General features: G+C 34.4%; 1 protein-coding gene across 1 annotated transcript in view; it reads left to right on the plus strand.

The window, feature by feature from the left end:
* The window catches only part of LAMA2 (laminin subunit alpha 2), a 521547-nt gene that overhangs the window by 309403 nt on the left and 198943 nt on the right, over window positions 1–13201 (plus strand). Inside the window, exons 16-17 of the mRNA XM_090279831.1 lie at window positions 4429–4542; window positions 10586–10713. Coding sequence (XP_090135957.1) covers window positions 4429–4542; window positions 10586–10713 — 242 coding nt within the window. The remainder of the gene's footprint in view (window positions 1–4428; window positions 4543–10585; window positions 10714–13201) is intronic.

Here is a 13201-nt window from a genome sequence, read left to right on the forward strand (position 1 = left end):
TTCTTGCTTTAACACTTATTCCCACATCAGTAATGCTCAGTAATTCTTCATCTCCTTTTATACAAGTTCCAAATGCCCATTAATGACAAAATTGTCTGAATACTAGGGTTGTTTAATTGGCTATACTTTTTGTTTCTTCTTTCCTCTCTTCAAAAATATTTATTGAGAGTGTTTGGTAAATTATGCACTAGATGCTGAGGGGATTATCAAGAAGATTACATTATAATCCTTGTCCTTAGAGACCTTGCAATATGTTTAGGGAGAAAGAACAAATACCTATGCGAAATTGGATCACAGCACTATATAATTAGGAGATCAGTAAGTGGTACAGAACATAAGTGCAACAATCATTCAAAGAGGTGAGCCATTCCAGAGAGAGAGAGGGATGTCACAAGAAGTATCCTGGAGTGAAAAGCCTCAATTTGGGTGCTAACTAATGGTAACAATTAGGTGGGAAGAGAGAAGCATGCAAGTGTAGAAGAGTCAGAACCAAGAAGAGGAGGAATAATAAAAATTTCTTTTGCCTCTCACACAATAATTGTTTATCAATAAAGTTATTCTGAAGTCTACAAAATAATTTGATTACAACAGAAGACCATGAATTCTGGAGCTCTAAAGTTTCTCTCAGACTGCTGCATTTCTTCTACTCTAATAATTCCTTCTTTTCTTTATCAAAACTTTCTATCCCTAGATTCACTATTAGACATTCATGTCCTTTCTTGATTGCATTGCTTTTTTTACTGAGTTCATAAGGCCAGGCACTGATCTTTGTTATCACTAATATCCACGTACCTTTCAAGAACTGAGTAAACTCCAGAGACCATTGATGTCTTAATATCTATGTTCCCAGAAACAAATCAAATGACTCCATTATATATATATATATATATATATATATATATATATATATATATATATATATATATATATATATATATATATATATATATATATATATATATTTTATTTCACTTGGAGCCACAATATTTAGTCAGAATCTTTTTTTTTTGTCATTTCTGCTTGACTTATAAATTCCTCTATATTTTATCTTTCAAATATTTACTGTTTTCTAGTATCACCATAATTTATTTCACTTGACAGGTGGGACAGGTGAGGAAGTAAAAAGCAAAGTGAGAAACTGAAAAGAAAGAAGCATTTAAATTCAAATCTCAGTTTTCTCTTCTGTGTGATAGAAATATTAACCAACTCATAGAAGTGTCCATACGTCCATTTAGCTAACAGATATTAATGACCATGTATGCTGAGACAATCAGGACCCTAGGCATGGATGATAACGTGATGGACAATACAGATATGGTTCCTGCCCTCCAGGATATTACATTTAGTGAAAGGCTAGACAATATGCCAGAAAACAAATTTAAGTAAGTATGATGAAATTTCATAAAGAAAATAAACAGGTGCCTCCATAGAGGTAATGAGAATTGGCTTTTGGAAGATTAGATGGGAGGGACTACTTTATAAGTGGTCATCAGGAAAGGCTCACTGAGGTGGTAACTTCTAAACTGAGTTTAGGGTCAGCTGTGTAAAAGGAGCAAATGTGGAAGTGGATCAGAGCTTGGAGTCTGCAGGTACTCGATATGAGGCAAGTATGGCTGGAGCTTAGTAAGCAAGCAGGAGAGTGGCACAGAAGTGATTTGAGGAGCAGGCCATACAGAGCTGTGCATACGATGGATTTTATTCTAAGTGCAATGGAAAATCATTGAAAGGTTTTAAGCTGAGTGGTGCCATAACCTGAGTTGTATTTTTTTAAGTTATTGTAACTACAGTATGAAAACATATTCTGCAGGGCAAAAAAGGTTAATATGCTACTGTGACAGAAGAGGGTGGTAATAATGGTTGTGTTGGGATAACAGCAGGCTCTGTGGAAAGACGTGTTTATTCTACCTACCTTTTATAGACTACATACCAAAGGAAAGTCAAAAGAGATACCGAGTTTAAGAATGAGTCAGATTACTAGTGTGAGGAACTGGAGTACCATTTACTGAGCTGGAGCAGACTGGGTGAAGAATACCTGCAGGGGGACTAAAGTCAGCAGTCCATTTTAGAAATATTAGGTTTAAGAAACCCTGTGAAGTATAGATTTCAGTTTACTGTTCGAATATGCAGGTCTTGAACTCTGAATATCTGTCTGGTCTAGAGATATGCATTTAGAAGGCCTCATCAACTGTGGGACTGCATCAAACATCTTAGGAGGGCGTGTGATAAAAAAAAAAAGTGACAAAGGAGAAGTGAGATAGAAGCAGAAGAGACAGCAAAGGGCGAGGACAGAAGCGTGGGGGCTGTGATGTCATGAAGTTATAAGGAGAGGGTGTTGAGGAAGCAATGAATCAACTAGACCAATGTTGATGAGAGACAGATAAAATGTAATTGCAGAATTGCCCATTGGACTTGGACAAGAACAGTTTTAAGTGAGTGGTGGCCACGCAAGACAGATTAGAATGAATACAGCAGCATGAAAGGGAAGTGAGGAAGAAAGACTTTTTAGAGTACTTCTGCTGAAAAGAAAAGCCAGCAGGTCACTGGAAAGGTATGGGATATTAAAGAAATAATTTTGCTATTTTTGTTATTTCCATCAGTTAATTTTTGATAGGGATACTAGGTCATATTTTTGAGTTGATAAATAATGATTCAATAGAAAAGAAAACTATTACTGATGCATCACAGAGGGAATACGAGGAAGCCAATAGATAATAGAATAAGGATCACAAGTGGAGTGATATTCCTTTGAGAGGGTAAGGAATGCTTCAAGCTCCACCCTCATTGCTCCAGAAGGGACTGTGGCGAATGAGATATACACTTGTGCTTCTGGAAAGATGGCTTTCAGTCGCTTCATATGTCTCTGTGACTAATGAGATGAAGTCACTGGCTGACAGAGAGAGATGAGGAGCTTAGAAGTTTAAGAGAATTTGATATGAGTAGAACGTTTGCAGAGTATGAAAATAAAAAGCTTATTAATGACAATTCCATGATTATTTGTCCTAAAAACACTAAGTCAGTTCTCCCTCCATTATCAACATCCTTCATTTCTACCTTTTTCTGAATACATAGCTTCCTAGTTTTCTAAAAATATGTGTTACAAAAGGAACTCTATAATGAATCCATAGGGTAGCAAAAATTTTAATGGGTGGAAATTATTAGAAAGGGACAGAAAATTAACACCTCCTTTTTTGAACTAACCAAATTAAGAGGAAGGTTACTTTTGCTTTTCTTTCAGATATGGAGTATAAGCACATTGGTTTTTTATGTGTTTGTTATCAATGTTCAAATTTAAGAGTCCTCATATCCTGAGGCAGAAGAAACATTTCTAACAATACACAACACAATTCTATATACTTTATTACTTCAATGATTTCTCTGTTGTTTTTATATCGAACTGGTAAAAAAGACCTTTTCATGATATGTTGTAGTTAACCATCCAGAAATAAAGTAAATAACTCACAGAATGCAATTGTAACTTGAGGGGAATTATAAGCTCTTAGAGAACAAGAGTGTTTGCCCTCCTACCCCCGCCCCCGCCTTATTTTGTTTCCCATCCAGTTTGTAGCAACCCCCATGGAAGGGAAAGTTAATTAAGGGGGATGGTGGTCTTAGAGCTGACCCTGACACACAGGTATTCTAAGACCCAAATATACTTTTTAAATCAGATTTCTGTTTTTATGTGATAAAGTGTTTTATACTCTAAAAAAGAAATGATGAATACAAGAGTTCTAGAAGAATAATACCATAAAACAAGATATCAAGGGAACATATGGTAAATAAGTCATATTTTGTGTAAATTTGAGAAAGCATAATAGGATTAAGAAAATTAAGAATGAAAGATATTATATATATATATATATACACACATATATATATACATATATATATGGAGAAGTTAGCAGTATATGTGATCAAATGTAAGAGTTGGTATTACCTTCCCAATTATTGCAAAGATATTCTGAAAGTGATGGAGTTAAGGGCAGTTTGTACTTGGGAAAGGTAGTGCATTCCAGAGAATCAGCATTCCTTGGGGTGATATTAGGTGCTAAGATAGGCTAAGGTTCTCTTAAGAATCCTTTTATGTTGGCTGCTTTTTTCTCTTAATTTTTCCTTCTTTTTTTGTCTGTGCTTTTTTACTTTGAGACTGTCACATTTCAATTCTTTATATCTCTGCTTTATTTTGCCATTTCAGAAGAGACACCAAGCTAATGTTTCCTCTAATCTCATACCTGCCAATAACGCTAAGGTCAGTACGAAGCCTTGAAGTCAGGAGGAATAGCTCTGTAGCAATGTTTCAATAACAGCAAAGCTTTGACAAGCACATTTGTTGAGTTTGTTGCCTAAATATTTTTCTTTATTCAAAAAAGACAAAAGACAAACTTTTTAAAAAAGTTCTGAAACTGACTTGAAACCTTATCTTTCTTTTAGTCTTGTTGGCCTAAGCACAGACGAGTTAACGGCACTATTTTTGGTGGCATCTGTGAACCTTGTCAATGCTTTGGTCATGCGGAGTCCTGTGATGACATCACCGGTGAATGCCTGGTAAGTGCTTGCTTCTTTGTGGATGCTGACTGACTAAGACTGATGTGAGCTCAATAGGCCCTGCAATTCCATCACTGCCTTTGGGACCTTAAACACTTGAGTCACGAAGTGATTTGACACAGATCATTATATTGAACTGAGTTGGGGGCTGAGAATGCTCTTTCATATGTGCTCTCCCTAAGTACCAGGTTATTAGGAAGTGTTTACTTATATTAGTCAAAAAATTGAATTAGGATCAGGTACATCAAAATAAAACATAACAAGTGACTGAATTATAAATCTACCATAGATGTACATGGTTTTATCCCTTCCATGAATCTATCAAAAATAGACTGTACTTCTTGTTGGGTTTTTTTTTTTGTATATTTTATTGATTATGCTGTTAGAGCCATCCCAATTTCTTTACCTTTTCCTCCTCTCTGCCCAACAACCACCTTCCCTCCAGCAATTCCACCCTCCTTAGTTCATGTCCATGGGTTGTACATATAAGTTTTTTTACTTTACCCTTTCCTGTACTATTCTTAACATCCTCCTGTTTATTGTACATCCTCCTACTGTGCTTCTTAATTCCTGAACCATTTCCCCCTTCCATCTCCCAGCTAACCCCCCTACAAATACTCCCCATACCTATGATTCTGTTCCCACTCTGGTTGTATGCTTAGTATTTTTTGTTTTGTTTTGTTTTAGATTCTGTTATTGATAGTTGTAATTTTGTTGTCATTTTAATGTTCATAGGTTTTATCTTCTTTTTCTTAAATAAATTCCCTTAATATTTCTTATAATTATGGCTTGGTGATGATGTACTTCTTTAGATTTACTTTGTCTGGGAAGCACTTTATCTGCTTTTCCATTCTAAATGATAGCTTTGCTCGATAGTCTTGGTTGTAGATTCTTGCTTTTCATCATTTGAATACATCTTGCCAGTCCCTTCTTGCCTGCAAAGTTTCTTTTGAGAAATCAGCTGATAGTCTCATAGGTACCCCTTTGTAGATAACGCTCTTCTTTTCTCTTGCTACTTTTAAGATTGTCTCTTTATCTTTCACCTTTGGCATTTTAATTATGATATGTCTTAGTGTGGTCCTCTTTGGGTCTAGCTTGTTTGGGACTCTCTGTGCTTCCTACACTTGTATGTCTATTTCCTTTGCCAAATTTGGGGGTTTTCCTTCATTATTCTTCAAATAAGTTTTCAATTTCTTGTTGTTCCTCTTCTCCTTCTGGCACCCCTATGATTCGGATGTTCACATGTTTAAAGCTATCCCAGAGGTTTCTAAGTGTCTCCTCATTTTTTTCAATTCTTGTTTCCTCCTTCTGTACTGGTTTACTGTTTATTTCCTCCTTATGTTCCAATTCATTGATTTGAACACTGGTTTCCTTCCCTTTACCACTAGTTTTGTGTGGATTTTCCTTCATTTCACGTAGAATAGCCTTCATTTTTTCCCTGTTGTACTTAATCTTTTTTGTCAAGTCTGTGAGCACTGTTATCACCAGTGTTTTAAACTGTACCTCTATTAGGTTGGCTATCTCCTCATTGCTCAACTCTCCCACTGGAACCTTAATCTGCCCCCCTTTTGGACCATACTTCTCTGTCTCCTCATCTTGACAGCTTTCTGTGTTTGCCTCTGTGTCTTAGGTAGAACTGCCACACCTGTTACATTGTGAGGGGCGGAGCCTTATGTATTCATCAGTGTAGGACAATCCATTTCAACATGTTGTGGTGGTGGGTATTCATCAGTGTAGGACAATCCATTTCAACATGTTGTGGTGCTGTATGTGGGGGACAGATCTGAGAGGGAACAAAGCCACTTGCCTGCTCCTGTCCCTTTTTCAGGCACTTCTCTCTCTTCCTGTACTAAACTAGCTGACTCCATTGAGAGACCAACGGTTTCTTCCTCTGCCCCAACCCGCATTGGTTTTCACAGTCAAAAGTAATGTGGCTCTAGTTTCCTTGGCACCAGAATTTTGAGCTGCATAGTCTGGTCTCAGGCTGGGATGGCTTCCTAGGTTTAAAGGTATGGCTTCACTTTTTACCATGGCTACAGCCCCTGTGCCGCTGCCAGCCATGCTGCCAGCTGCTGCCACCAATCACCACCACTGCATCACACTGCACTCTCTCCTCCCATCTCCACCCTTCCTACCTGTCTGGCTGAGTATTTCTTCTTTATTTCCTTGTTTGTTGAATTTCCATATAGTTCAATTTTCTGGATCTTCTGTTTTTGTTTTTTGTTTGTTTGTTTGTTTTTTTAGTTTTCAAGTGGTTGTAAATTCTTTCTTAGTTGTGAGGGGAGACATAGCACGTCTACCTATCCCTGCATCTTGGCCAGAAGTAGACTGTCCTTTTCTAACAGGAAATGATTTGTATCCCTTAACATGAAAAGTGAAATATAACCTATGTACCAGATGTAATATTTTTACCTTGAAAATGAAATTTTTTAATTTTAGCATTTAGCTAAATATATCCTATGTAGATTAAAAATAATAAATATATGAGATACATATTCATCAGAGTTATTTAGTCATACAATTAAGTCTAACTTTTAACAAGGAAAACAGTTCTACAAAGCACTTTCTGTCCTAAGAAAGCTTTGGATTGGAGAATTACGCTGAAGAGACCATTCCGATCAACTCAAGGGCATGTTAGTTTTATATTGTCTGACATGACACAAAGCTTGAAACAACACTTCTCATTTCATCAGTCTTGCAGAAACACAACTTGAAACAGTGCCAGTTTCGCAGGATATCGTACTCTCATCTCCCTGTAGAATTTAAGGCACACTCTGTTCTCTGTATTTCTTAATGTTCTCTCTTTCCCTTGCTCATTTCCCCCCACCCCGCTTTTTTTTTCTTCTACCTAAAAGCTTCTGGGAAAAATCTAAAATGAAAATTCAGGGCTTTTGTTTCAATGTAATTTGGCATTTAGGATTATTGATGCTCTTTCTATTTTCTCTGTATAAGATTTTGTTAATTGCATTGCAGTATAAAGCGTGATAGCCTTAATTTGCAGAACAGTACATTTTTGAAATGACATTTTTATGAATAGAAAGACTAAGTGATTTTGATTTTAATTATATCATAAGGTTTTTAAAATGTACCTTGGGAAAAATATTGAGTTACCATTAAATACTTCACTAACATGCAGTAGGAAGTATTCAGCCTCAAACTGATATGGATTTGCTTTACTTAAACCTAAAAAAGAAAAAAAATAAGGATATCATGGTGCCAGACTTACAGTGTTCCCAATAGTAATATTTTATGCTGACTTCATTAGTATTAAATCAGATCATACTGTTGGCCCATTTGGCTTTGTGATATTTCCAAGAATGGAAGTCATTTTTTTAGAATAAAATAGTTTAATTCAGCATAAGTTTGGGAGGGGAAGGGAAGGAGCAATAATTATTTGAAGCTTTCTACTAATGAAATATAGTTTATTGACTATGTCTTGGACAGGGGGGTAGGAGCCCACCTTCAAATAACTGAGGAATCTTAGGGAAACAGTGGAGATTTTGATGTTAAACAGAATCTGGTGTTTTCTGGATTTTCCATTGTAGCTGGTACACAGGTGATCATGTATGACATTTTCTGGCGACTTCCAACTGCCCTTTATCTAAGATGGTATTGACATCTACATGCTGATATCCCATTTTGATCATGTTGATTCTGATATGACCCACAAAAAGAAAAATATTTGAATGTTGCACATCAAGGGCATTCTTACTATTCAGTTGATCAGCACTTTAGTTCATTTTTTATTATTTATGTTTTCCCCCTAGCATTAAAGAGATAAATTATGAAATTGACAGAAAACTATTTTTTTAGTTACCTTGGCTCATTGTTCTTGTGTTGTGTGGTGAACAGACATTTGGAAAGCACTTTTGTAGCAGGACACCTGTAAAAGTAACCAGAGTGAAACAGAGTGGACCTTCCATCTTTTACAGTTTTGGTTTCCCTTATGTTGTTGTCTAAGGTTGCTTTATATGATAGTTACAATTGAGTTTAAGATTAATTTTATTATTTCCATGAAATGAAATATGACATTAGGAAATTTAAGAAGCTGCTACATGCTATTTTTCCTTTAAATCAGTAAGTAATTAAATAAAAATAAGGTCTCTGGGTTCTACAAGGTTTTCAGTTAAGTTTTAGAAATACTGTTTTCAACAAGGTTCAGACAATCAGTGTTATGATTTTATTTTATTTAAACCATTAAGTCTTTGAAGATCTAATTTTGATTGTATCATTTTAACAATAGGCAATATTGCAAAATATATACATTTTTTAGTAATGAGCAACTTTAGCTAAACTTGAAAACTGAAAGGAACGAAGACACAAATGAAATCAAAGAAGAAAGTCATTTTTCAAATTGACCCATGTTTTGCACATTCCAACCAATATGCTGTTATTTAGACAACTGTTGATATTGAAGTTAACCTCTATGCTCTCTTTGAAAAGGGGTTACTGAATAAATTTGGGACAGAATTTAAAATACCTTTAAAAAAACCTATTTTCAAGTATTGCCAGATATTAAAGAATTATCTATTCATTTGCAGTAATGAAACTGTCATGGGATTTTATAGTTTGAAAAGTCCATAAATCATAGGCTTTAGCTCCCTCGTTTTACAGAATGTAAGTGAGAGGTTTGGAGGCTTAAATGATTGGATTTTAATTTAATAACTTATACTCAATAAAGAATCTGTCTTTTTCCTCAGGGAATTTAACAAGCTATGTTTAAAAGTGTGTATTTGTTTTTTTATTAAATCCATTACTAAATGTAATTAAAATTGAGCTTCTTTGAAATATATATATACTGAAAATATACTTTAAAATATACTGAAATAAATAATAATTCAGAATTTTCATTAAAATAGCCTGGCTATCCCAATGGTCATTCAAATGAATAAACATTTACTTTAACTTAAAATGAATTTATATTTTCACTTTTTCTATTTGGTTATTGATTATAAAAATAAAGTTTTTATACCCTTAAGCTCTGATGAACTCCTTTCAACATAATAAAAAATTATAATTGTATATGTTTGTAAAATGAAAAATGTATTTCAGGTTATAACAAATCCATACTATATGATATTTAATAGATATCAGATATGTTTTATAGTACCATTGGTGACTGAAGAAGTAAGTTATGTCTGTATGTTGGCAAAACATGATACAAACTTATCAAATTGTGCTGTTGGAATCTTTGTAGACAATTCCATTGCTTGATTAACTGGATTGTTTACCTTTAAAACAGCCTTGATGAGTTTTGTGAACAGAGCCTGAACTGATGAATATATTTTAATTACCATGAATAAATCAAGATATGAATTATTTTTATTTTTGAAAATGACATGGGTTCAATAAATATTGACAGAAAAATTCAGTTTCAATTTTTAAAAAAAGTCTAAGGGAAATGTTATGTGCCTTGTGGTTCCAATATGTATCGGAATGTATTTTAAATTGTTTCAATATTTTTATTGTTTAATTATGAGTCAAACAAACTCCTCACAGATGTAATACATTAATGCATTTTGCAAATCATCAGAGTCCACTGAGGTCCAAATTAATGTCTGAAGTAAGAGGGCTGTAGTCCCAGAGGATTTATATGATTAGCCACAGTTCTTATTCAATCAGCAGTTTTAAGCTGAACAATTGATTTTTTTACCTAGAATCAGCGACAGTTTCCATTGAACGTATTTTATTAAGGCTCTAAGACTATAGACACATACACATGCATGAACAATCACATGTATTTTCTTAAGAAAAAAAACTACAATATAAAGAAAGGAGGAAATAAGGCCTGTATTATGAAAAGAATTTACAATGAGTTTTAGTCATCTTTCTGTAAGTATGCATATGCTGAAACTAGCATGTAGATTCTAAGCTAGATATTAAATTAATTTTCAGTGCTATTTCCCAGCTGTAAAATTGACCATTTAATGTGGAAAATTATTCTTCCTGGCAGGGAACAGACTAATGACTCTAGACCTATTTTTGGTAACATGCCGTTGCTTGAGAACAAAATAATAAACTTTGATGCGCATTTCTTTCTCAGAACTGTAAGGATAACACAGGTGGCCCCTATTGCAATAAATGTCTTCCTGGTTTCTATGGCGATCCTACTAAAGGAACCTCTGAAGACTGTCAGCCCTGTGCCTGTCCACTCAATATCCCATCAAATAAGTGAGTAACAAACTTACATCTCTAATGAGTTGGTCATCCAATTCTGTAAGTGCATTTTTACATAGAATGTACCTTTTCTCTTGTCACACATAAATAAATAATAGATATATGCATGAAATTCTCAGGAATGTAATATGAGTTTTTAAAATATAAAATATTTAAAGTTATTGCTATTTATTCAGCACCATTTTTAGCACTTTTGCTCTAGGTTAGGTAATTTAGTATCTAAGGACTGAAATCAAATAGAATTTTTAAACCAACACCAAAGAACAGATATACATTATGTGAACATATATATACACATGTCTCCTTGCACAGATACACCCTCACACACTTAGATACATACAAATACACACATACCTTTATACTATAATAAAAAGACCACTAATAAGTGCTGCTTGTTTGGGTCCCAGTCTCACACTATTGACTTTTGACTCTTGGACAAGTCACAAACCCCTTAAAAAAGTAAAATGAGATCAATCTAGTAGACTATTAAGCACCTGGTCTGCTCCTTAGTTATCAAATGGCTTATCATATTATCATAAAGTATCAATTTATATGTATATACATTATCTTAAAACAATTATAAGAATTATATTGTGAATTATATGAATATTGAAATATGGATGCTAATTCGCATTGACTTTTTAATAAACTAAACATCAAAAAAGTTTAATGCAAACTTCATATAATTTTTCTAGTCATCCAGTTTTTCTTCTTCGTCTTCTTCTTCTTCTTCTTCTGCTTCTCCCTCTCTCTCTCTCTCATTCTCTCTCTCTCTCTTTCTTTCTCTCTCTCTGTCCTTTCTGTTGTTCACCCAGAACAATAACCTCTTATCCTGTGTACCTTTTTCCCTTACCTTTTAGGGGAAAATTTTATTCCAGCTCCCACTACTCTACCTTGCATTCCCTCAGGGCAACCATCTTTACAAATTCCTGTGCAAGAACTTAAAACCAAAATTTTTCTTTTACTGCAGCATTCTATGTTGAACCAAAGTGAACATTTTTTGCTTAAAAAATTGTAAGTAACTATAATTTTATATGTAAGAAGTTTTTTGAGGAGCTTCTTAGAGGTAAGCTGAGTGCTCAATAAACTTCATTTTATGGTATGCATTTTCCAATTACTTCTAAATGCCGTAGTAATGCTTGCATAGCAGAAATTTATAATGATATTTTTTAAAAAATCTGTCCACTACAGATTTTTTAAAATATGAAAGTGTTATTAAGTTGCTCATATATGAGGTCTTTCCTGAGACACTACTGATGAAAATAGTCTTTTGTTACAAAGTAGAGCCAATGAGTACTACAAGCTAAAGTCTAAAGAATAATTCTGTCATTAAATTTGAAGTCCTCATTAGAATTATGCATTTCACTTTTCCATCAACACATAACGTGGGTCCTCATCCCAACAGCCTATCTTTCTCAGAATTTCCCACCTTTTGGAAAAGGAGGAGGAACTAGTATTTAATGAAAACAGGTTACTGTGTACTAAGTATAGGTCAAGCACTATGTTTGGTATAAGTTTACCCTCAAAAACAACCCAATAAAATGGATATTATAATTCCCATTTTATAGATTTTTTTTAAAGGCTTCTGGATGGAAAATAACACCATGGTACCAATTCTGGAGCTAGAATTTCTTGACTTAAAACCTGAGTTCTATACTTTCTAGCTGTGTGATTCTGGAAAATGTACTTAAACTCTCTGTCTCTCAGTTCTGTCATTATTGTAATAATAGAACTCTCTCACAGGGTTCTTCTGAGAACTACATTATAAAATACACAAAGCACCTAAAACAGTGATTGGACATGGTGAGCCCAAAATAAGGATTGACTATAATCAAGTAATTTGCTTAGACTCATAAAATACTAAAGCATCAGAGTTGGAATTTTAAGTCCATGTGCTGTAGTCTATATTGTAGAGTTCTTCAACAAACACACTGTATTTTAAGAGATAACATTAAAAGCAATTAAATAGGTTATTGGGTTAATCTATATTAGTGATCAAATCATTTCCAGAATTTAGAGCATGAGCCTGGGTAAGCACAAAACTGAAGATCCTCTGGCAGTCAAGGTTGTCACAGAAGAGGAAGAAGGCAGAAGGGAAATCTGCTGGAAAATAATGGCTATAGGAGAACAAATTAAATTCCTTCACAAATGATGCCTACTTGGGCCTCTGTTGACTGTAATATGACACAAACTTTGCTCTCTGGTGTATTTTTAAATGGTTAGATTGGGCAATAGTGGACCTACTCATTCACTATAGCTGAATGAATTCTCTGGAACCATCTAGTATACATGAAATCCATTGTTCAACATTATCTTTCACCAAGGAAAGCAGCGGGGTTGCATTTGTCCACTTATTTGCATTGCATTCCTTCTCAGCCAGAAGTCATAGGGAGTAACAGAGCTGTCAATCCAGCAGAGCTGGCCATTCATAGTACCATGTGAATCCTAGAGTAATACATTTTTGGAATTTTGTAATTAATTG

Source organism: Furipterus horrens, unplaced genomic scaffold, assembly GCF_987537825.1.
Source record: "Furipterus horrens unplaced genomic scaffold, mFurHor1.1.pri manual_scaffold_6, whole genome shotgun sequence".
NCBI classification, from domain to species: Eukaryota; Metazoa; Chordata; class Mammalia; order Chiroptera; family Furipteridae; genus Furipterus; species Furipterus horrens.